We start from the raw sequence: 25,449 nt of genomic DNA on the forward strand, positions 1-25,449 counted from the left end.
CCGCACTGAGAATACACACTGAGGCTTAGAGAGCGAGCAAAGCCAACCTAATGCACCGCTACTGTTGAAGGCTTATGAGGTATGGTTCAGATTTAAACTTAAGCACTGGTACACATAAACACACCGAACACAACCTATAAACATCAAATCTTTTCATTTACAGGTTATACCTGCATATTGAAAGGCTGGTCTATATATGGGCTATAGGTGCTGTTTAGATTTATGTGCGTCTCAGACACCACAGACCCATAGTTATCCAATCCTGTGGTCATTTGTTGTGGGCAAAAAGGTGGGGAGAGAAAATAGGGATTACAGATATAAGTGGAGAAATGGCTGCATCCAGAAATGGAATGAATAAGAGAGAACAGAAGGAAAGAATAGTGTGATATTTTTCCCAGCTCTTTCTACAGCATTAGTGACCCTTGCATTAACCTGCTTCTCTTTCTGCAGCCCCAGCCTGAACACTGCATGATTTATTAACAAGGCTAGCTACTGTGGGCTACAAGTACAAACATACACACAGAGATATACACACACACTTACAGAGAATTTAAAACACATTACACACAAGCTTTTCAAAGCCAATACTAATTTAGTACTATTGCACAAGCGTGCACAAAACTCTTATGGCTTAATACAGTGTGCCCATTGCTCATTTAGTCATCTAAGTGCTTTATTAGTACATATTTTAAAGAGTCTCTGGAGACTGCAGCTCTGAGTCTACACATCCCATAAACTGTTATCTAAAACTCTCCCTAATTAAACACAATCATGCACACACAACTCACAAATGTTTCTTGGCTGTGACCTAGAGGGGATCCAACAGTGAAAAACAAACATCTTCTGGAAGTGGGTTGTGGGGAGATTATGAAACGGGGATGAAGGAGGAGGAGGAGACGGATGGGGGGTAAGAAAGGAGGGACCTACCCATTGAAGTGAAAAGCAGGGTCTTCTCCTTTCTCACCTGTGGTCATTTTCAACAAAAACTTGCAAGTAATTTATCAAGCCTGTCAAATCTGGAGCAGCGACTGCATGAGCATCAGGTATAATCAGAAGAGACACTTAACTGCATTATTTTTTCACATGATGTATTGTCTATGAACGGTGCCTTATGAATGGCCAAAGGGTAAATCTACTGTAACAATATATCATACACTCACACAGATGACAGCGCTGCAATCAGTCTGCTGTATTGTGTATAAAAAAATAGTGCCAGGAGACTGTTTGAGCTTGAGTTATTTCATTAGCATGGACATTTTTCTTTGACTGACAATGACCTTGAGCCAGTGCACTGTAACAAAACAAGTCACCAAATGCTGTGAACTCTGTTTAGCAGAAGATGTAATGACCTACTCAACAACACTGCACCATAATTCTCCATGCCTCTTTTATGTCTTTTATTGCTAATATATTACATATCTCATCTCATCCCCTTTAACTGATTGGTTTACAACCCAAGAGAGGCCCCAGGCAAGCACACACACACAACTTTCTTGCTGATTGGTGGCTCATTAAGGTAAAAAGTGAATGGAATAGACCTAAGAGGAAACTCAGCAACACAAATTCACACACACACACACACGCAGAGAGAGAAGGAAATTGATTTCTTCAGAACACAGGGAGATCAAAAGGCTTATTATAATTGGTTTGTAAATGTGGCTGAGTTTACCCACCCACTCGCTCGAGCACATACACTAGCATACAGACACCCTTGCAGTGACAAACATGCATTCATCTGCAATAAACTTGTCTGTATTCTATAGGAAGTGAATGTGATACAGGTAGGCACTGTTGCATGTTTAGGTGTGTTATGCTGGCGATATACAGTGGATGGCATCACAAAGTGACTCCTTGAGGTGGGGTGGGGTCTCCAAAAAAGAGAAATGAGGCTACAACAGACTACAGAAACACAGTGATAGAGACTAAGACACAAAAGAGGGAAGGGCGTAAAGGCTGGAGAATTGGGATATGAAAATGATCCTCATATTATGAGGATTAATAATCATATATGCTCCTGGCCCTTTTCTCTCCTCTTTTCTCCCGAATCAAATTAATCACCACCGCTCCCCCTAGCCCAGCCTTTCCCTCTGCTCACTCTTCTTTTTTCCCTCTACCTCCTCCTCCTCCTCTTTCCATCTCTCGCTCTCTCTCTCTCTCATTCTTTTGCTAATTGGGCTATCTGAGGTGCCGACTTCAAAAGGCACCTGCTATCAAACACAGATGAAAAAGTGAGAAAAGGACAGTTCAGGATATATATATCCATATTAAATGAACAGTGTGTGAGTTCTAGCCTCGTCACAGTCCTCCTGCACTTTCCAAAAAATTCAACCTCTGTTTGGATTCTGTTCACCCGTTATTATTACTACTGTTATTATTCTGAAAAGAAAGAGAGGAGCAAACAAATACTAAAAAGTAGAAAACAGACACAAGCACATCAAAGTGAGGATATGAGAACCCGTAGCTTAAGGGAGAATGTGGGATAAGCTTGCTGCCTGAAACTTTATACCCCACACTAACCGCTTTCCAGTCACACATACTTGCTCATCTAAACAACGTGGCTGTTTACAATTGCAAATTGTCATATCAGGTCTCTGATTATAAGCACTTACATTTGCAAAGCACAACAATGGGAAGAAAACCAGTCTTTTCCATGCATCTGACAGGAATATAAACAGGAAGAAGATGGCAGTATAATAGCATTATGTCTCCACTACAAATACTGCAGTGGAATTTAGCTAGTTACATACTAATACATGCTCATGAATATATATCATATCAAGCTGGACAGATGTACAGTGTAACAGCTTCCTTATCTCAGACTGGGCATCAGTTCAATCACATTCAAAAGCTCAGGAACATAAAACACAGCATGCAGTCTTATTAAGAATATAATATCACATATGTCCTTTACAAAAGGCCGTGCTTAGGTGAAACAAAGACACCCACCACTTGCATTGTACCTTCAACCTCAATCTGTGTCACTGAGAAAATGTGGTTTTATCAACATCACAAAAATTAATACACTGGACCACAGAGAGAAAGCCAGCAGGTAGCCTGCAAGCAAGTCTGATAGAACATGCCCAAACAGCTCCCAGAGGTGGTGCACCTTCTGAAAACCTTGACAGTTTGCATCCTCAAGCCAAACCTAGCTCAATTTATCGACTGACTATAAAATGCATATTTCTCATTTCCCACTGACAGCATCGTTTTGTATTTCCATCCTGGTGAATAAGATGTTCAGCAGCACAGTACTACTAACGGTCGCCTTGGCTGCAATGGTTGTTTGCAAGGCAAGTTAAGTAGTTTGAGAGGAGAAAGGTGAAAAGTCTTGAGGTAAAGAAGGCTAGACTGGAAGAAAATCAAGTATGGTGGAACTTTCCTCCAATAGTAGTGTGGACATATTATACTGTTGCCTGACCTCAGAACCACTGTTGAAAATATGCAGCCAAGTAGGCTCAGTGCTGAAATACAATTTTATCAGGCAGAAGGAGAGGCTCCAGTAGCCATTTTCCATAAAGGTGTTTTTATGCGCATTTTGGAGTATCATGAAACAGCATGAAACAGGCCAATACTAGCTGACATAAAAGAACAATTAAAACTTAACCGATAGAAACAAATTCCTGAAGACCTCTATCCATTTTTCTCCCATAGATGGGTTAGATAGCCAAGACGACTTATTTTATTTCCGGTTTGCAACTTCTACTTCTTCTACTCTGTTTACTAGTGGATTACAGCCATGCATGTGTAAACTGTCTATACTGCCAACTTCTGACGAAACTATGCTTTGCAACAAGCCTAGTTCATTCGCTCCAAACGAGACTCACCTAATTCGCATTTCTGTTTTGCGACATTTCAAAAGGTCGCTTCAAATTTGCTTGATGCTTTAATGGAAACATGGCTTGTGTGTGCGTGAAGTTGAAAGCTTTTAAATGAGGTCAGATGCATTACTACATTTAAATGAAACCAACCTAAAACCACAAAATTTAGGAAACATTTGGGAAATGCTCTACAATAGGTTGGTTATAGATGCCAATAGATTCATCACACGGACATTAACTACAAATAATTGATGCTCAGTGTCGGGTAACACCTTCAGTGGTTTATGGGGATGCCTACTATAAGTTTTCACTTCAACTAATACAAACAATAAAGGTTTTAATTATCATCTCTGCACTTAGTCCAGGATTGTTCCAGGACTTGTAAATTCTGACATGCTCAGCAGCTGGAGAGAACAGGAGCATGAAGGATAGCTGGCCTGAGCTGAACTACTGAACTTGACCCTGCTTTCAATGCGAGAGAGAACAGATAGAGATACATACATAGCTAGAGATACGGACTGAAAATAGAAATAACTACATAGATAAAGAGCAGAAGATAAAATATATGCGTGTGTGTCAAAGTGTGGAAATGTGTCCATGTGCAGCCAGAGAGCACGTGTCTCCCACCATCAGCTCTCTGCTCTTCCACCAAGCCTCAAAGGGCACCCCTGACTCTGCCCTAAGCACACACTCTGGGGGGGGGGGGGGGGGGGGGGGGGGGTGCGTGCATGCAAACCCATGGCAAGGAGGAGGAAGGGTCAGGAAGGGTCCGTGGTGCCTTGGTGTGGTGTCTCGGTGTGGTGTCGATTGGCTTTTGCTGGGTAACGAGGAATGGGAGGCGCAAGAGAAAGTGGAGGAACAGGAGGATGAGGAAAAGTGAGGGAGAAGGAGAAGGATAGGGAGGTCAGGAGGAATGTATTAGGCCTTGAGCGATGTGTTCAAGCAAGAGAAGGAAAGACGAGGGGGTCAATTAGGCTGGCCGCGGTAGTCGGTCTTGCTCGTGTTATACAGTGTTCAGGCATACTCTGATTATACACCCATTACATTACTTGCCCACTGCCCCCACCACAGAACTATAACCCATTTAGTTAGTTTAGCACTCAGAAAAAAAAACACTAAATGAAAGCTAAATGAAATTCTATTTCGAGTTTGTTTTATTTGTAACTACCAAACTGTTGTAACTACAGTTTCAAAACACACACAGGAAATCAGCAACACACACACATTAATAAACACACTAGACCTGGTCTCTCTCTCTCTCTCTCTCTCTCTCTCTCTCACACACACACACGCACGCACGCACGCACGCACGCACGCACACACGCACGCAGTACATCCACACAGGCAGACATACAGACAGGTGTGGGGCTATGAAAAGGCCACAGTGTCTTTATAGTCAGCTCTCAGAAAAGGTTATTAGACATCAACCAGAACAGGCGGCTGTCTCAGCCAATAAAAAGTAGAGGCGTGGGTGCACGGGCCAAGGGGGTAGGAGGGGGGGTCAAATCAAGAAGTGACAGACGGACGTTAGGACTTGCCATACAGGTGAATGCAGATGGGACAGCTGCCAACACTGACATTTAACTGACATCAACAGCTAGCATCACCCATGTGTGCATGCGCACTTATGTTTATGTATATGACATGAGCAAGAGTCTGTGTGTATATGTGCACTGAGACTGAATCTGAAGGTCAGATGGAATTATATACACACCCACACACACTGTCTGTCTGTCTGTGGTGTCCTGGTTATGATATGAATATGGAGGAGTTAGAGCAGAAGGCTCAGTGACACTGGGACAAGGTGATAGGAGTGGACAGGTGTGCGTGTGTGAGCGTACGCCCGTGTGTCAGCGCTTTGTGCCAGGACAGCAGGTGGCTAGTCAAAGGACATCAGTGACCTTCTCCTTATCCCTCCCTCTACCCTCCTCCCTTTGTCCATCTCTCCCTCTGTCCCCAAGTCCCAATTCATCTCACCCAGTAGTGAGCGCTCTGTCTCTGCACAACAAGTCATGGGCACATTGAGAAGATGAACACATACACAAACACAGGTGTGGGTGGTTTATTCATGAACTTGTTTGAGATGCTGTTTTGACACAGCGTTGCTGAATAATGTAAATGTGCAGTGTGTCCTCCAAGCATAGAAAGGGAAGGGTGAGAAAGGCTGGAGAAGTGCGATGTGTCAAACAAGAACTAAATGGAAGTGTGTGCGTGGTATTCTTACCTTTAGTGGCTGATGGAAGCAGAGCAGGATTGAAACAGACATGGAGTAGGGGAGAGAGGGGAGGGATATAGGAGAGGTGAGACAGAGAGAGACATTGCTCATTATTGTGACACACCACATGATAACAGCTGTAGTAAAAAACACACAAGCCACACACTCACTCTTTGTCTGCGAGGAGAAGGCCAAGGTGAGTTTGGCAAAGAGCTCATTGTTCTCAAATTGCCCCTCTTCTGCCTTGGTCCAGAAACTGTTCTCAGAGAGGTCCTCAGGTCCAATCTGAGAGAAAGAAATGCCAGTATGTAGAGAGAGAGAAAGAGGGAGACAAAATGAAAGAGAGGGAGATCTATTGTATCTGTTAGATAACCATATCATCAAATTGACTCAATTTTCCAAAAATGGTCATCTGTGCACCTGGCAAACAATGAGATGAGCGGATAAAGAAGTAGAGAGAACAAAAGAAACAGCATGGCTATAAAAGGAAGAGGCAGGAGTATGATAGTAGCGGCAGGGGAGAAGGGTGAAGGAAGGAAGGCACAAAGAGGAAAGGGAGAGGAGGAAACAAGTAGTCATTTTCTCTAATCTTCGCACACTGTCTCTACCACAAAGCATCTTGAGCTTCAGAGCTTCACACTCAGAAATGCAAAGAAATACTGAGGGTTCAACTTACTTTCCTCTCCCTATTCTCTCTTTCTTCACCCTTAGTCAGGTGCTCTCTCTGTATCCCTCCCTTTGTCTTAGTGTTGCTCTCTCTCTATTCTGGTCACAAGTCACAATTAACTTTGTATGTTTTTCCTTCACTTTCTGAGTGTTCTCATCAAAGGGAAAGAGACAGAGAGAAAGTGAAACAGAGAGAGCGAGCAAGCGAGAAAGCAATGGTAGTAAATATACAGATATCAGTCCTTTCATTATGGACAATGCCTCAGGGATGGGGGCGTGGGATGGAAAAGACAGAGAGTAGGGGAAGGAAATGTGATATGGGGATGAGCTGAAGGAGCAAGAAAGAAAGCAAGAGAGCACACAAAAATGAGGGTGAGACCAAGCTCGGAAAAAAAAGTTAATTTAAATTACAAAAGAATACTGTCCTTTCTAGCAGCAATTTAATTATCTTTCAGTGGCGCAGTTAAAAGAAGAAGGCTTATTAAAAAGCAATTTCTGTGACATCCTCGTCAAACACCCTCACCAGCCCGAGAGAGAGAGAGAGAGAGAAGCTAAATGCTGATGAAGTCTGTTGAAGCCATTAAACAGTAGCTTTAGGCTAAAGAAAGACAGAGGGCCGTTTTGATGTTTTAACCATCACAGATGAGAGGGAGGAGAAGAACATGAAGCACATAGTCATGAGATACACGTATGCATGCAAGTCACTTTAGGTCAGAATCTCATTGTTAAAGCTCCATCTCACACTCTCACACTGTTGCACATATAAAAACACAGTAAAATACGTTATATTAGATGATAACTAATTTTCGATACTGGCGTGATTTTTGGCATCAAGGCATATTATCACGATCTCAAGCAAACACAACTTCTTCCAATTGTAAAAAAAAAAGAAAATGCATAAGCAAGTTGAGAAATTTCTGGAGATGCCATGGGCCTAATGCAACCAACCATCTGTGGCAGGAAGTACCCACCAAATGACTTAATAACATATGGGCTATTAAATATTCAAGTTAAGTATCCAAGCCAAGTATCTACATAGGTGTTCTTCCAAAGAAGCAAAGGGTTAGTTATCATATGATGAATCAAAGAATGTTTTACATCACCAGATAACTGACAATTTGGCAATCACTCTTTGAGTATTGATAATATATCACTATCTATCTTAGGACTGACCTTGCCCCAGTTGGCCCTCTTCAGCTGGACCTCAGGCTTGTAATCCTTCTTAGGCTGGAGCCCAAAAGGCAGTGGAGGTGGTGCTGGGGCACCCCAGCCCCCCATGCCAAATGGTGGGGGTGGAGGCATGCCTGGGCCTGGTGGTGGAGGAGGGATACCAGGACCCCCAGGCGGTGGTGGAGGTGGTGGAGGTCCCATCCCAGGTAAGGGTGGAGGGGGTGGCGGTCCTGGCATGCCAGGGAGTGGTGGGGGTGGTGGAGGTCCAGGCATGCCTGGTAAAGGAGGTGGGGGAGGAGGAGGCGGAATACTGGCATGACCTGGTAAAGGAGGAGGGGGTGGGGGCACAGGCATGCCTGCATGGCCTGGTAGGGGTGGGGGAGGAGGTGGAGGGAGGGGGGGCATGCCTGCATTCTGACCCGGGAGAGGAGGGGCAGGTGGTGGAGGGGGCAAACCGGGTGTTGGCACAGGAACAGTAACTGTGACAACTTTAGTCTTGGCCTCTTCCAGATCTTTAGACAGCTTTTCAATCTGCAGAGAAGTAAGGATACAGTTATCACATATGTTGACTAATCTACCACTGGACATACGACTGTATATTTTAAAACCATATACAGTAATATACCATAGTAGCATGTCTTGTCTGCATATTATTTTTTTGTTGTTTATTCCCTGTATTGACATTAATTTTGTATAGATGTGCCAAATTCCACCATTTCCAATGAATAGCATTGCCAACAGCGTGATTAGATTTGAGTGAAAAAGGCAGAACAAAAGAGGGGAAAGAGGGACATAGAAAGGGATTAAAGCTTGGGCAGGATTGAGTTTTGGGAGAGACGGGGAGAGAATGGAGGACGAGGCGCAGAGAGAAAAACATAGCAGGGGGGAATTAAGTCCACAGAGGAATTCAAAAGGAAAAGTTTTAAAGAGGAGGACAAACTTCTACATTTCTTTTTATTTTAACACTAAAATACTCATTTCCATATTTACATCAGTGAGGTGACAATTGTTGAAAAAATAGTTCATGTCATTGAAGTAAGCCAGGTAATACTGGCCTATGAGAGAAGATGTTTTGAAGGGTTTGAATGGGAATGTACTATATGCGATTTAAAGCGCACAAATATAGAGAAGTTTATTTACTGTATGTGTTTAAAGTGTAAGCAGAGTGCTCGTATGTGTGTGAGAGAGTGTCCGTGTGCAGCGTAACAAATTGTTTGTGTTGTTTCCTCTGACTTTGAAAAGAAGATAGTAACAGACATAAAGGACCTCAGAGGCAAGCTTTCTTAGTGAGGCAGCAGATGAAGAGTTGGGCACAACATCACACGGAGGGACAGTGAGAGATCTCTACATGTGAAGAAATCTTCGATGGGCAGTGCCTCAAACACAGAGAAAGTGAGCCATCTTAGTATGAGAAGCTTGTTAGATGCCTGGCTGGTGATGCTGTTGATGCGTTGGACAACTGTGTGTGCGTGTGTGTGTGTGTGTGTGTGTGGGCTTTTGCATGACTCTGTTGGCATCAGCCACTTTGGATGAGGCTCATTTTGGAAGCTGTGTAGTTCTCTTACTGACAGACACACACACAAACACAGAGACACACACACAGGCACATCTTCATGTGGTCATGAGCACACATGCACAGAGGCAGACTGTTCTGGGTCACTTGGTGTTTGCAAGTTTGGGTGTCACTGTGAGGCAGAGTCCAGCTGGTGTGGCAGCAGGACACTGACAGCTAAACAATCCTCATCTTTGCCTCCCTACTGTATGAGTGTACACACACGAGCACATACACAACACAACACCCAGCTTGTGTATCTTGGCCTTAAAAAATTCAGTCTGTCCCATCTCCATCCTTTCCCTTTCTTCTTCTTTCTTCTCCCTTTAGTCACTCTTTATATTCCTATTCCCCCACTTTCCATGTTTTTATTGAGTTTCTTAATCTCTAAAGGATTTGGATTCTTCTCACAATATCCTTTTAGTTTTTTTTCCTATTTCCGTGCCATGCTAGCAGTTGGCTAAATCATTTAAGGCCAGGGGGGTTCTGTGTTTGTGTGGGTGTGCATAGATGTTGGACAACTTTTTGGTACTTAGACTTCTGCAATATTGTATTCCTCTAAGCCTCAACGTATTTTACTTCTTTCAGCTTTAGCAGAAGTTTCTGTTTTGTGTGTATGTGTTTCCAAGACATTAAAAAAGACAGATTCAAATATCTGGATCAATCTTTATTGATTCTGTCCTAATGTTTTGATTCTTTTAAATTGACTATGGCATGAAGCAAGAAAATACTAGAAATACTATGTGAAGTCTGTTTGAATTGGTCAACTTGCCAAAAAGATTTCTCATACTGGCAGTGAATTCAGGCATTTACTTTAAGATTAATTCACACATTGAAAACTTATTGAGAGAACATATTTAGCTTATTGGCTATTTAGATTTTGAGTTGTTTGCATTAAAAAGGCATTGAGCCCCATATAGACAGGTGTGTGTGTGTGTGTATGTGTGTGTGTGTACCTGCTGTTGCAGAGTGCTTAGCTGTTGTTGTAGTCCCTGATTCTCCTTTTCTCGCTCCAGCTTAGAAGAGGACAGATGTTCCTTCTCTTGGCTCAAGTCCTGCAGCTTCTGCTCATAGTCACCTTCCAGTTTCTTCAGCTCCACCTGCAACTCGTGGCGTGCTGTCAACTCTGCATCCAGCTAACACATGTAAAGGGTCATAGAGAGGGGCACACTCAGTTACAGTAACCAAGGAAATAACAAAAGGTCCCATTAGTACCAGGACTGCACAGCTACTGTACCCTTGGTGAAAATTGTGTTCCTGATATGTTTGTGTGATGAATATTAAGCTAATCGTGTGCAACTTACTACTACTTACGCAGTACCGCCAGTGACAGCCATACCCACCATAGGAGGCAAAGACTGAGACGGCAAATACAACGTACCGTGACTGCAGTAATATCATACTAATCCCATATGAGAAAAAAACATTTTTTGAGTAACCTAACAAAACAATTTAAAAATATAAATTCAATGCTGAATAATAATAATATCATGAATATTACTAACAAAGTAGGTTTCACTGCTCAGCATTTTCTGACAAACAAGTATTCTTGTTATAAAATATAGGATACGTTGTTGGTGCAATTCAGAAGTGGCACTACCACAGGATTAAGGTTGAGTGAGGTGTCTTCAAAGGCCAAATCATTTTTATAAGCAATTTCATTTGAAGGATGATTGAAGTAAAAAAAACAACAAGGTAAACCAAGTAAATATCAACCCTGAAACTAACAAAACACCAGGGTTCTCCAGTGATATATGGTAGTGGTGTGTTTGGTGCACAAGCTTTTAGCCTCCTTCTTGAAGCTGCAGCAGTTTCCGTATCTCAAAGACCTGTAGAAGCCATTTACTGCAATCTAGTGCTTTTAGTTTCATTGTATAATTTACACTGCAAATTAGTGTCAATTATTGAGTTAGAATGCTTCAGTGCACTTGTATGAGCTCACTTCTCACTTCCATTTTAAAGCCTTCATGTCCATAAAAATAAAGAGATAGATAGAACATTTTGCCCTCAATTTTAATTTTCTCACTTTTTCCATTTTCAAGGATTTTTTCTTCTAGGACATTTGACAAACAGGATGAGAGTATTTAAATAGATGAATCCATGAACACACAGACACACATGGCTGTTTAATTTGCCGACAGCAGATCCGTTACTCTCGCTGTCAGCATCCTGACAGCCTCATCCCTAATTCCTGCCAAAGAGACTGCCTGCAGTTACCCCATCATACACAACTAGCACTATGGTGTGTGTGGTCAACAAAAATTAATCCAAGTGTGTTCATGAGATGTGTGCTTGTGTGGATGTGCATGTGTTCAATGGATATGGTCCAATGTGAGAGCATGTGTTTTTATGCGTGCCTGAATGAAGGCTAGTTTCAGCTCCCTTTTTGCAATTATCCTGTCACTGGGACAGAAACATCAGGGTAGCAGCACGCCGCAATCAAGGCATTTACCCCCTTGAGTGAATGTGTGTGTGTTGCATATGTTTTTTGCTAGTATTTGTCTGTCGGGAGGCTGTCAGACGTGTGTACGCTCATTCTTTTAGTGACCCTCTGTTCCTCCCTTTTTCTCATTTGTCATCCCATGTCAGGCAGGCACTGGTCGCATAGAATTTCATTACGATCCCTGTGTGTGTGTGTGTGTGTGTGTGTGGGAAAAATGTTAGCTTTTACAATGTATGATTTTCTTTTGTGTCTATAGGATTGTGATAGCTTGTGTGCTTCTGGGTTGACATGTAAAAATGTGTATGTGGCATGCTGTTGTTGTGTGTGTGCGCATGCATTTATTATTTTCAATGTGAATGAATTTGTGTGTATTTCACCTTCTTCTCCATCTCATTTGCCTTGGCCTCGCTGGTTTCCACCTTGGTCTGGTCCACCATGTTGTCTGTGGACAAACAGAGAGGACAGAAGAAAGGGAAAGAGAAGGGGGAAAAAAGGTGGTGGATAAGATAAGGGTTTCAGGGCATCTGCACACGCCTGGCAGTGAAGACATCGCACCCTTCAGTCTGGCACATGCTGAGTGCACACATACATTCATAAACAGACGCATACACACAAAGCAAGCGTCCTACGTGTGTCCCTATTTTTCCCTTGTCACACTACTCACAGTCAAGATCCGTGAGACGATTGCGGAGGCATCTCATTATAATAGGATGCTATCTGTTGCATGCTGCTTCTACACATCATTACCTTTTAAGCCTCCAATACATACACCTTTGTCTGACTGTGTGTCTGTGTGAGAGAGGTGGGAGCACACTCATTTCCCTCACACCACTTTGTTTCAAAGTCTTATATTCACCCCTTCTTTTTCCAAATGACTGCAAAAATAAAAGACAGACCATATAACAGTCTGGGAGTAATCCATTATCAGAGGTTCTGCTTGGCAGAGGACAGGGTGAGAAGGACACAGGAAGACCAACAGGGTACTTTTACAAAATAATGGCAGAATCTACAGGTGGTTCAGTGCCCAAGGGCTTACCGAGCATGTGCAATAAAGGAGCTAATTAACATGAAGATGAATGCCACAAAGTCACTGGATCAAAGACAGCTAATCATGATGCCCAGGAGAGGGATCAAACAGATAGATAGCAGAGATAGAAGAACTGGGAAAAGCTAAAATAGAAAATGAAGAAATTACATAAACTTGAAGAAAGTGAATTATACAGATTGTGAAGAGATAAAGTTTGAGTCTTCAGTTGCAATGAAAATATGGCTACTGGAAAAATGAGTTGAAAGTATGCAATATTTCTTATATCTAGATAAGCTAGTAAGCAAGGCAGAGAAAAAATGAGAAATCTATTTTGTGAAAGAGGAGGTTTTGCCGGATGAAAGAACCTCACAATAATATGACAACCCACATACTATCTCAGCGTGCATTTGTGTATGAGTTTACATGGTTATTGGATGTGTAATGGAGGGGAGGGAGGGGGTTTACTTCTGTCATGGTGGCTAGGCTAAATGGGACAAACTTCGAATAGAGAGCACTAAGGGAGACAGAATATGGGGGAAAAACTGTGCTGAATTTCAGAGTTCAAAGAAAAACACTAAATAATGCATGCAGGGCAGAATTGGGCTGCTTTCCACCGATAATAACTCTGGCAGCCTTAAAGGAGGCCAGCCAGCCTGTGTGTGTGTGTGTGTGTGTCAGGACGCATTTAGAAGCAGTGCAATTAGAGCCTCCTGCAGTGAGTATTGAAAGGAATATTGAACTCTTGAGACATGGCCTGCACCTCCATTCTGCTCTGGTTTAGTTTACTACAGTCAGCAGGTGTTTCCTAGTCAACATTTAGGAGGTGTCACTCAAGTCCTGAAATGTGTTTCCCCTGTAGCTTGTAGGGATTCTGTGTCTTGCTCTCAGGCACTTAGTGGATAGGTCCACAAATGTTCAAGACTGTCTTAAAACAACAGTCAGGTGCCCATATGTAAGTTAAAACAGTTTTTGCTTGCTATAAGCATTCCCCCTTTTCATATTGGCCATAAAAAGATTCTTTCTATGCAAAAATGTATTCCAAAGTTTATCTGTTAAAGTTAATATCAGGCTTTAGCAGTCTGAGTTAATAAAGTCAAGTGAGTGGAGGCAAAGTAACACAAAGAGGGATTGTAATGAAAAGACAGTAACTTTGGAAGATATTCACTTGATTTGTCTAACTCAGACTGCTGAAGCCTGATATTAGCCTCAGATAAACTTCGGAGCATATTTTTGTGCAGAGCGAGAACAGTAGATTTTCTCCCCCATCGGAAGTGGATTAGGAAAATATTTTTATATTGGCCAATATGAAAATAAGAAATGATCACAGCAAGAAAAAACTGTTTTAATGTTCCTATGGGCAACTGACTACTGCTTTAAGACAGACTGAAAAAAAGAGAACATAATGGATGCCTGCAGACACATGTACCTGGGCAAGGCTGACTTCTATTATAGCAATATATTCACCACCACTGCCTGAGAGTTACCATCTAACCAATCTATCACTGTGTCAGAGATCAAAGATTGGAAGAGGACAAAGAAATCTAACCTACTATATTTTGAAATCAGACTCTGGGATTGCTTAGTTGGATAAAGCTTTTATCGCTTGTTCAGCCTACACTAATACACACTCCCTCTCTGGCTCCACCCTGTGGTGTTTCTGGGCCACTACACATTTGTCAACCATGTAGATAGACAATGTAACATGTGTTATGACCAAATTAATGTTAAATCACATAAGGCAGGTACACCGCATTGACAGCAATCGTGTCAGTAATTGGAGTGGGGTAGGCCAAAAGTGAAATATAAGTCTCAGACAGTTTTGCACAACAATATCTGATTTTTCTGATCCATGTTCATTTTTTGTTGATTTGGTCTTTAATGCCTGAGAAAGTGAATAAAATATATATAGCTTAAAAATTTTAATGGTGTTGGGTGATAGGAAAGAAGGCACCATGTACACTTACAGAAAGAAAAGGAAAGACTTGATCATATGTGTGCTCTGGCCCAACAACTCACCTATCAAGCCTTCAATGTTGAGGCTGAGGTTACGGCACTTGAAGTCAGGGTCCGCTCCATTCCTGTGAAGCACGATCTGAGCGATACACTCATCCATCAACTTGTAGTACTGAGGCCTGCAGGAGGGAGGGAGTGAAAGATTTACAGAGAGATGGATTAGGAGACAGAAAGAAAAGAGACAAGAGGAAGATAAGATGAGAAGGATGGAAGGGGGGTAAAAAAATGGAGAAGGAGAGTTCATATGTAGTGCTGGGAAAAAAATAATTGACTCTCTACAACATACTGTACTTTGCATGTTGTGTCCATAATAACATAGCAAATGTAAGTCTTTTACAGTACCAGTCTAGTCTGAATTAACAAGAAATCTGGCACATTATGGGAGCAGAGGATGGGACTGACAAAGAGCAAGAAGGTTCATTTGTTCAGACAAATGTGTGAACACGCATGCTTTGTCACTTTGTCTTTGTCTGCAACTGAGATTGGCTGTCTGTGTGAGCATGACAGTTTGAGTTTCTTGTCACAAAGATTGATTGTGTGCAACTGTGTCCGTAAGAGTGTGTTGGTGTATGTCCAGCGCCCCGTGTCTGATCAAGCCAGCTTCACACAGACACTCAATTTTGGAGGTGTCTTATTCCCTGACCCCATTAGATGCTGCCAGAGTCACAAACTCAATACTTTATTTATTCTGTCTCCCTCCCTTCCGTCTCTCTTAGTCACTCTGCCTTTGTCTAACACTTATTCCACTCTTTCACTCTACTTCAAGGTTTTTTTTTTTTCTAAAGCTTCGATTTATCCGTGGAGCGAGAGAGACATCTAGTGTCATTCTAGAGTCACAGTGAAATAGATTTGTATTTGGCTACATCCTAAATCTGGTATTCGTCATGAGCCTGAACACATTGAATTTAGACATTAGGTATATTAGGAAAAAGGTGATTGATAGGCCTAAGGCTATATACATTTTGATAAATCCTAAAATAAATATACAGATTTCATTGCATCTTTAAATCACATCTATTAAGCCCTGTACAGTCTTTGCACATGCACAGTATGACTTTAAGCATGACCATTCATATGAGTACATTTGTGCACTTTAGTTAATTCCCAAGCCTCCATCTCTACTTGAGATTGAAACACAGTAAGACCAAGAATGAAAAAAGTCCAAAGCAGCAAGTAGTCTTTCATTCATTTCCCACACAAATGCTAACCCTTCCATTCCCTGAACGCCCCTCCCTCATTCTCTCAACATCTACCTAGCAATTTAACTCAACTCTCAATTTCTTCTTCATTATTGTCTCGCCTTACACCTCTTTTCTCTTTTCATCTCTGCAATTATCAAGCTTCTTCTTTTCTGCCACTCTACAGCTCTGCTTCCCACCCTCACTTTCTGTCTCTCTGTGGAGTTCATTACAGACCACTTATATAGTGTTCCACTGGTTCACCTGGATGGAGAAAGCAGGATAGGAACAAGGGAGGGATGGTAGAGAGGGGAGATAAAAAGCCTTCAACTGGGACTATTTGTTAGGGCCGTCCTACCGTTTCCATCCTCACAATGTATTCCCCAAACTGTGTTAAAAATAAGCCACAATTCCCTAAAGGCAACACCGGACATACTCAACTAACTCAAACGTGTGCATACCTACTCGTGTTTTTGTATTTTCGCCTGCTTTCTTTGATATTAGGTAAAGCAAAGTATTCCTCCCTTTTGTGTTGCTGAGTGTGACGTGGACATGCATGTGTAAATGTGCATACACTATGCCGTACCACTCTTGACTTGTCCTTAACATTATTCTACCCCCGTCTTGTCATTCAATCAGTCAACTCTTCCTTTCTCCTCTGTTTTCCTAGCTAAACCCCCAAGGGCTTTGGAAGACACAGGGAGAGAGACATTAGCATATTTCTGTTGATAAGAGGTGATGGCGTTCATTCCTATTAAAATGGAATTGGACTTCTTTGCATGTATTAATTTCTCAGCCTTTGAACGCTGCTCTAGAAAACAAACAGCAAATGCAGGAAGGGGCAGAGAGGAGGAAGAGGTGGATAAAGAGACGAAAACGAAGAAACTTCTTTTTCCTTGTCTTGGTTATAAGACTGCATTGGTACTGCAGAAGAAATTGACAGCGATAGTTACATAAGTACGTTCCTGTATGAACATGAACAGCTTCATGATATTGACAAAATCTCAATATCGATAATGTAACAATACTTTGGGATGAGACTATGAATGCTTGAAAATTTGATCAGTAATGCAGCTTTTTGCCTGCTGCAATAAGGATTCTGAATTGTGCCTCCTAATTCTAATATTAATATATATAATACATATATTTATATATACACCTGCATCTTTGCCTTGTTCTACATGCAGCTTTTCTCTGTGCCCAATCATTTTAACAATTAGCCTTATTCTAGATTTTATTACCCATAAACGACAATTTATGCATCACAATAATAGAACAGCAGTAAATCCCAGATGACAATATGTAGTCTCTTGTCACAAAACAACATTATGTCAACATATCAGCTATAACATGTTAATGTGTGAGCAGGAGCGTATGTGAGAGAGTATCGACATATGTGAGTGTGTATATGTTCATGTGCTACCTTGCCAAATAATCATTACGGATCAGCAGCAGGTGCTGCATCAGGGACAGGAAGTGGCTTTCTGCCTTGGAGTCCTTCACAGTGTTGACTAGGATCTCAAACACTTCCCTCACATCATTGAAGGAAAACCAGTTAAGGCTCAATTAACACAATGAATAGAAGAGTTTAACATACATATTAAATACTCCCTTTGCTGCGTATATCACTTACACAAGGCTTGGAGCAGCACAACTGAATGCTGTCATCTGTGCACTGAAGAATTACAGTGAAATACAAGTCAGACAGAAACCAGACTTGGTCCATCTGATAATCTTTGCTGTATAGGGACAGTGATACCACAATCCATTCTATCACACAAGTATGTTTAAGTTTTCAAAATGAATTTGACCCACTGTGTTGCATTATCTTTGTGTTTATCATGTGCGCAGGCAGCAGATACAGTGTTGCAGTACGGATGGCAGATTATACTGTACTGGCTACCCCTGGGAGACACCTGGTGTTGAAAATCATAACTGCATGTCAAAAGCAGCAAGGAGAAGTACAATTCCTTTTTGAGCCGTTTTTAAAAGTACACTGTCACAGTAAGGGTGACTTTCTTTTTATCACAAACCTATCCATCCAGGATGTCACATTAAAAGAGCCGAAAACAGTACGCATTGTGTGGCAAAGACAAAACAACATCCTTTGCATCCTTCCCATTAAATATGTATCTTTGTCAAATCAGGACAAAGTTATTATAGAAATTCAGGTTCTATCAAGATAGACCATATTTTCATAGAATAAAGGTATTAAGAAACTAATCTCAGGTCTAGTTGTCCCACTTTTTTCACAAAGAGGTCAGATAATTATTTATCATAGTAGCATGAGCCATCAAGTATATATACAACAATAGAAATAAACACTTAACTAAGTAGTTTGTATTGTTGTGTACCTAATTTGAATCTGTTTAATAAAAACATTCAGAGTTGCATTAAAGCAATGACAAAGGCAACCCATGTTTTGCTGTTCTTTACAACACTACAGATGAGCAACTATTGTCTGTGAGATGCTAATTGTGTCCCTAACATTGTCCCTACAGCCTGAAAGATTATGCTGATTAAGTATGAAAATATTAATTTCGCATCTGTCTTGGAAGAAAGTAAGTAGTCAGGCTGATTGTACAGGGGAAGATGGGAGCAACCTGATTTTGTGAAAACAGCGGACTTGTTTTTATAATGCAGAGGATAAATGCATATAATTCTATATACCATCTGTCTGAATCATACATATTCTTTCATTCCTCTCAATCATCAAACTAGCAAAGTAATGTAAACGCGCAACCAGGAGCATGCAAATTATGTCGTAACCAGGTGTATCGATTTTCAAGGTCAGTAGACCCTGACATTTTTTCTACAGAGGGACATCTCAGCCCAGTGGAAGGATATTCCATCTCAATGCGGATGTCATCAAGACGTGCTTTGAGGTCCTCAGAGTCATCTTCAGCCTGCTCATCAAACACCGTGAGTTGCACCCTCAGCTCTTCGTTTTCTATCGTCCGCACCTCCTGCAGGGAGAGCGATGGGATGCAGGGAAAGGGATGAAAAGGCAAGAGGGAGAATGGCGAGAGTGAGACAAACACTGAGTTTGGACAGTTGAGAGAAACATACAAGCTTGTGTCTTCCAGTCAGCAAGACAGAGGCCTCAAGAGTGAGAGACACATGGAGAGTAAGGCTGATTAAATGTGAGTTGTTGGGGAGTCACTTTGAGAGATGATCAAAAGAGAGCGTTTTCTGTACCGTCAGCTGGTCTCTGAGTCCCAATCTTAGAAGTTCAGAGCGAATATGGATCCTGAAGTCCAATTCTTCTCCCCGGCTGATCAAGGCGTTGATTAGCTGCATGCAGCCCCCCTGTAAAAAACACATCGTAAAGTCAGCTTCACAATTTAGATTAAACTAACAAAACACAATATTTGTCAGTAAGTCTTTTACACTGCAGATTGCATCGAGTGGTGCTGTCTATCAAAAGCAATTGGATTGGTGTCATTTGTCAAACCAAAACACACATGGGGGATTAGAATTGTTAGTATTTGTGTGTGTGTGCATGTGTACCTTAAGAGCAATGTTGTGATTGTTCATGCCAGACAGGAGAGGCTGAAACCTCTCAATGTCCCGTCTCTCTGCCTCCTCTGTAATGGCCTCTAAAACACGCTCATGACTGCAAAAACAGACAGTTAAGCACATCATATCTAATTTAACTACATGTAGAAAAAAAACAGTATGCAGAATGAAAAAGTACATTCTGTGGCTTTATTCGACATTCAGGTTTTATTGAAACCTGACATACCGGTGAAAGAGAAAATAAATATGATATGCGGTTGTAACTAAATAGAACACTGCATATTGGATTTGTGCTCAAGACTTTACCTGTGGGGAAGAATTGGTTGTCCAGGGTCATCATTTCTGTGTGTTCAACTTATGAAATTATATGGTGTCAACATTTCACTAATGCTTACAGGTTCTCAGGATGTTCCAAAATTGAGATGGCAGAGAGCAGCTTGACAGCATCCACCATCATATGAGGCACCCTAGGGTTGATGGCTTTGACCAGAAGAGGAATTCCCTCATCTGACTCCAGCATGGATTTTAGACCATACTAAAGGGGAGAGAAAGGAAGGAGGAAGACAGAAAACAGAATGATGTAAAGGCTGTTTCTTTTCTGCAGCAGGGCCAAGGACAGGGCCTTCATGGTTCAAATGATAGTGTTTACGTCATAAGAAAATTGAAGACTCAAGATTGCAACAACTTTGGAAATGTCATGCATATATTTTCTTTCAATAAAAAGTGATATAACAATCTGACAACAGCTTCCACTTTTAAAAACCCTACAAGGAAGCACAGGTTTCACAATTACCATATATAGTGGACATTATTACTATAGGCTGTTATAATGGACAATGATTACACTAAGGCAATGACAGACTTATTGTTTGTCAATAATTATACATCCCAAGTGTATTCATGTGTTTCTGTTTACTGGCTACAACTATGTATTACTTTAGGATATAAAGAATAGTGTGGAATTTTGTAGCATCACTGATACTTAATTACTGATGTGTAATTATTAAATGTGATAGATGGAGATTTATACTGATTACCTGGGGTTAGACACATCAAACTCAAAGCACTCTTTAAGGTTATCAGTGACTGGGTTCATTGTAATGAACTGACCAACGTTGGTCACACTGAAATCACAATGCCCTCTAGAGGAAGAATTGCTACACTACAAGAGGGACAGAAAATGGGATCAAGATTCCTCTATTACTTGTGATATTACTTACAACTACATGCAACAACTAAGTGCAATCAAATCAAGAAAGGATCAGGTATTTTGATGTAAATAAAAAAAGCATTAAAATGTCTTACCTTGTTGTTCATGAAGGCTTTTAGACAGCGAATGATCTCGTGTTGACATTTAACTCCCATCATTCTAGTTTGTGGATGAGAGAGATCACAGACATAGTAAGTCATTACGAACACATTGCTAGAGAGTACAGTTGTTACTTTTCTGTGGTATATGTGTCTTACGGGTACTCGTCTTTGTCCTCCTGTAGTTTTCTAAGCAGATTCAGCAGCAGGGCCAGCCCCTCATTTCCAAAGTTCTGCACCCAACTGGAAGTGACAAGACCACATGATTAGTACACTGTGCTTTTGACATTTTCACATTTTACTGGATGCTTTTTCCCCATTGCCATTCTCGTGGAATATATTTCGTTTCCAATGTAATTTTCCCATTTCAGTTTAAAGCTGGAGTGCAGAACTTTTGTCTCCCCCTTCTGACGTATGCCTTCAGGTTTGTCTGTAGCCCAGAGCCATGTAGAGAGAGAGTTTGTGTCAATTTTTAAGAATTTTATTTGGCTTAAACTCTGCCAAGTTACATGGTGATCGTAAAAGATCAGTCATTTAAAAAAAATCTGAATTGGATTGAGGTCTGGATTCCACACCAGGAGATTGACTCAGTTCATTTGAAGCAATTCCTGCATTTATCTGGCTCAGTGTTTTATTTTCATTGTATGTATCTCTATGTAAGTGTACGTGTGTGTTACCTGACAGGGTTGTTATTGAGTGAGACTCGCAGAGATTCCAGACAGCTCAGCAGCTGTGTGTCTCTGTAGTCTGACTTTAACTCCTGGATGTACATCATGGCCGATTTGGAGCTCTCCTTCTGGTCTTGGCCCTAATCGACAAACACAAACAGACACAGTGGGCCCACAAACATCATTTTGTGTTCTGCATGTATACTTGTCTTCCTAGACGTATTAATTGGTATCATTTCCACAAGAAAGCATAACGGCAGGGCAACAGTCAAGCCTAATTTGAAATTTTGATTTGCAAAATTAAAAAGGGTACTGTGTAGGTTTTTCTCTTAATAGGCTTATTTCACAGTTAAATGAACTGTGCTAGCAACCATCTGTGCTTGGTTATGTGGGTCCTCTGAGCTTGCTTTCACAATATTTGATTATATTACACCTGCTGCTTTTGACACATTATTCACCTACTAGAAGGGTAGTTGGTCCTACGAATGATGGTTGTGATATTTCATTGATTCTACATTTCACCAGTGAATACATATGTATAATGTCAATAAGCAAAGGCAATCCCTGAACACAGATGGTCACGGAAAGGCCTTTGTCTGGCTTCATTTCATTGTTTTAAAAGTGAATATGACAAAACAGGGCCATATGTAGCACTTTGTGTTTAGCAAAGGATGATATGGCATGAAAGGACCAAATATTTTGTAACTACCGTACTGATTTTAGCCAGAACTGAAACTTTTTTAGCCAGAACTGAAACGACTAATAATAAATAAATAACTTGCATGAAACTCTCTGCAAATTCCCTTCAGCATACTGTATAAGCAATATTTATCTTGGTACTGACAGCTTTAGACGTGTGGAGGTACTGGGAGACCATCTCTCGTTTGATTATAATGTCTTTTTCCCTTAGAGGCTGCTGCTTCTCCTCATTCAGGTTCATATCCACCTGGAAAAAGACAGGAGGAAAGAGAGGAAGGAAGAGAAAGAAGTAGGATGGAGGGATAAAAAAGTATGTTGAGACAAGGAGATAGCATGATAAAAACTCTGTAGACTCAAGTAATCAAGAAAGAGACAATACCACTAAAATGAAAATCTTATTGTATTTCTAAACGTGAAGAACTACATTAAGGTACTTCAACTAGTCTCTCCTGAACTGGAAGCAAGGAATATAAAGCCCCCAGTGTGATTCTTACAGATGCTCAGTTTAAAAGTGTGAGCAGAGGTGGTTTTGATGTGCTGAGATACTGAGCAAAATTCTTAATTATTTAGAAACACTTCCAATTTAAGATTTCAAACACTGCAGTTTGCTCGTCTCAAGAGATTTGTCCTTTGTGCTGCAAGGTTTCATACTTCTTGTCAAAGCTGTGTCATCTATTTGACATAGAGAATGAATGAACTTTCACAATTATAGATTTTCTTCTTTCTTAAATTAGGTATTGGGTAAGCCCAGAAGAAGGGTCTTTAATTAGAGAGTGGTTAATTATTTGTGAGTGTTATATACAGAGTACAAGTTTCCATGGCTGTTCAAGGAAAATAATTAATAGGTGATTCTCCAAAAGCTGAATCTTTCACACACACACATTTACGGTCTTTCTCACCAGCATCTGTTCGAAGAGTTCCAGGACGTACTCATCAGAGTGATCATGCAGCAAAGCACTCTGAGCACTGATCTCATAGCTGGCAGCTGAAGAGTGTCGCTGACCTGGCGCATGGCCGGGCTTCTCCTTGTCCTTTTTCATCCTCATGCTGGTGAAACGCTCCAACTGGATTAGCAGACAATGTGACACAGGTTAGAGGAAAGAGGTCAGAGAGGAAAAACTGCAAAGTGTAACCATTACTGAAAGGCTACAAAACAAGGTGGCAATCCCTAATCAACTCACAGTTGGAAGACGGGCCTACTCTCTTTACACCAATGTTAAACAACTGAACAATAATAAAATATCTGAGGGCTATTTCTCCCTTCGTTTTGGGGTATTACATTTTCTATAATAGTAGAAACCTTTCAACAATGTGAGACGATTAGGGATTAGAGCTGTCAAAGGTTTTTGCCAACAAACACTGACACACAAAGTCAACATGCCGTTAACACTGCCAGGCGCAGAACATAACACTCAATTTTAACAAACAATGGAAGATTTCCTTCCCTCTGGTTTTAATGATTTTGTATGGTGAAGTGCCAATACTTGCACTGAGTGTTTATATAATTTATTGCCAAATGAAAAACACTTAAGAGCACGTAAGCTTGGTACATATCAACATAGTGACCCTCCATAATGCCTCATTAATAACCACCTGTCAATATTTACGACTCCTTCTGTTTCAGAAGGCATCATTAGCATAAGTGCCAAGCTTCATGTCGTTAACGTGCATCTTTAAAGCATGCACATCCAACGTGAGAACAGCACAGGACAAAACACAGATATTTGACAACATTTGTGTTATGGTGGATTAGGTTTGTGTGACAGACGGTGACATGGCATTAAATGGATAATGGTGAGTTGGTGTTTCAAAGACCACAATGACAGATGGAGGAGTCAAGCAGTCATAAACCTACCTCATCAGGAATCAGCCGTTTGAGTTTCTGTAAAGGATGAATGGATGAAAGGGAGAAAAATGGCACAGAAGGATAAGAAAAATCAAAACAGACAGCAGGGAAAGGCGGTGACAAGAAGGGAGGCAGATGGAGGGAGGAAAAAAGAGAAAGAATCAATTAGACAGAAATCATTTATGACAGGAAACGGATCCAGGAAACTATCTACAGAGTTCAGCAGGACAGAGGGAAACCCTATAAATAAATCACTGTTATAACTCAATCTAGTCATTCATACACATTGAGAACTAATACATTTAAATTAGGATCTAAGTTGAGGTAATCAAGACGTCTGAAAGATAATAATTACATGTGAAAACCTATGAGTAACAGATCAGCAGTTAACACTAAACAGCCAAAAGGCAGAGGGACATCAATACATTTATAAAGAGGGGAAAGTGGCACCAATATATCTGAAATACACTTGCATGTCTTGGCCACTAGGTGTCAGGCTATGCCCATAAATATGTAAATAGGAAACCCATTGTCAGTACCACTTTCAAACTGGACAAACACATGCCCTGACAAGGTCCATGCAGAGCATATCAAACATCAAAATGTCTCTATTTAGAATAACAACAAACATTTGTATCACAAAGGAGGAGGGAAAAACCTGAAGTGAAAAATACTCAAGAATTTGTTGATTGTTTGCCTAGTATTCAAATGTAAAGGCAAGCTGTTTTCCATGTATTTTGACCGAGGAAAGCAAAAGTCACAAGGCACCTCAAAGTGTCAACAACCTACAAGACATAAGAAGGATCAGTCTGGACATAACACCCAACCCCTTCCCCTGTTCTGACATCAAATAACATGTAACCTTGGGGGTTGGTCTAATCTGCAGGGGTCTCAGGGTCAAAGGGTCACAAGATCACACACAGAACAGGGTCTTCTTTAAGTCTCCTCATTTAAAAAACAACACAAACAGACTAAATTCAGTGCTATTGACAGATGTGTCTCTTAACTTAAGCCGTGGTGGAGAGGTACACTAGCTTTTCTATGTTTGGCCCAGCTTGGAGACAACATCTAGCCTACACTTGATAATTCACATGTCTCAGGGTATTCAGCATTCTATACTTCAAAAGTATTAATAAATGTAATAATTTTAGAAATTGAGGTATAGGGTAAAGCAGGAAAAGCATGCCCATAAACCAATATTTGCACACACTAATACTTTACACAAACATTACTACTTTTCATAATGTAAGTGAAAACATAAAAAAGTAAAAATAGGTTGCTCCTTGCTGCTTCTTCATGTATTAGCTAAACCTGGGAAAAGTGAGCA

At 41.0% G+C, this 25,449-nt stretch overlaps 1 protein-coding gene across 1 annotated transcript in view; it reads right to left on the minus strand.

Annotated features, from left to right (window-relative positions):
* The window catches only part of LOC139291273 (protein diaphanous homolog 1-like), an 89,215-nt gene that overhangs the window by 47,453 nt on the left and 16,313 nt on the right, over positions 1–25,449 (minus strand). Inside the window, exons 2-16 of the mRNA XM_070913247.1 lie at positions 23,176–23,340; positions 22,422–22,523; positions 21,587–21,717; positions 21,075–21,152; positions 20,907–20,970; positions 19,997–20,136; positions 19,593–19,698; positions 19,281–19,391; positions 18,931–19,048; positions 17,506–17,623; positions 14,908–15,023; positions 12,242–12,306; positions 10,378–10,557; positions 7,873–8,400; positions 6,204–6,318 (exon numbers count right to left, since the gene is read on the minus strand). Coding sequence (XP_070769348.1) covers positions 6,204–6,318; positions 7,873–8,400; positions 10,378–10,557; positions 12,242–12,306; positions 14,908–15,023; positions 17,506–17,623; positions 18,931–19,048; positions 19,281–19,391; positions 19,593–19,698; positions 19,997–20,136; positions 20,907–20,970; positions 21,075–21,152; positions 21,587–21,717; positions 22,422–22,523; positions 23,176–23,340 — 2,137 coding nt within the window. The remainder of the gene's footprint in view (positions 1–6,203; positions 6,319–7,872; positions 8,401–10,377; positions 10,558–12,241; positions 12,307–14,907; positions 15,024–17,505; positions 17,624–18,930; positions 19,049–19,280; positions 19,392–19,592; positions 19,699–19,996; positions 20,137–20,906; positions 20,971–21,074; positions 21,153–21,586; positions 21,718–22,421; positions 22,524–23,175; positions 23,341–25,449) is intronic.

Source organism: Enoplosus armatus, chromosome 10 (genome assembly GCF_043641665.1).
Source record: "Enoplosus armatus isolate fEnoArm2 chromosome 10, fEnoArm2.hap1, whole genome shotgun sequence".
Taxonomy (NCBI): domain Eukaryota; kingdom Metazoa; phylum Chordata; class Actinopteri; order Centrarchiformes; family Enoplosidae; genus Enoplosus; species Enoplosus armatus.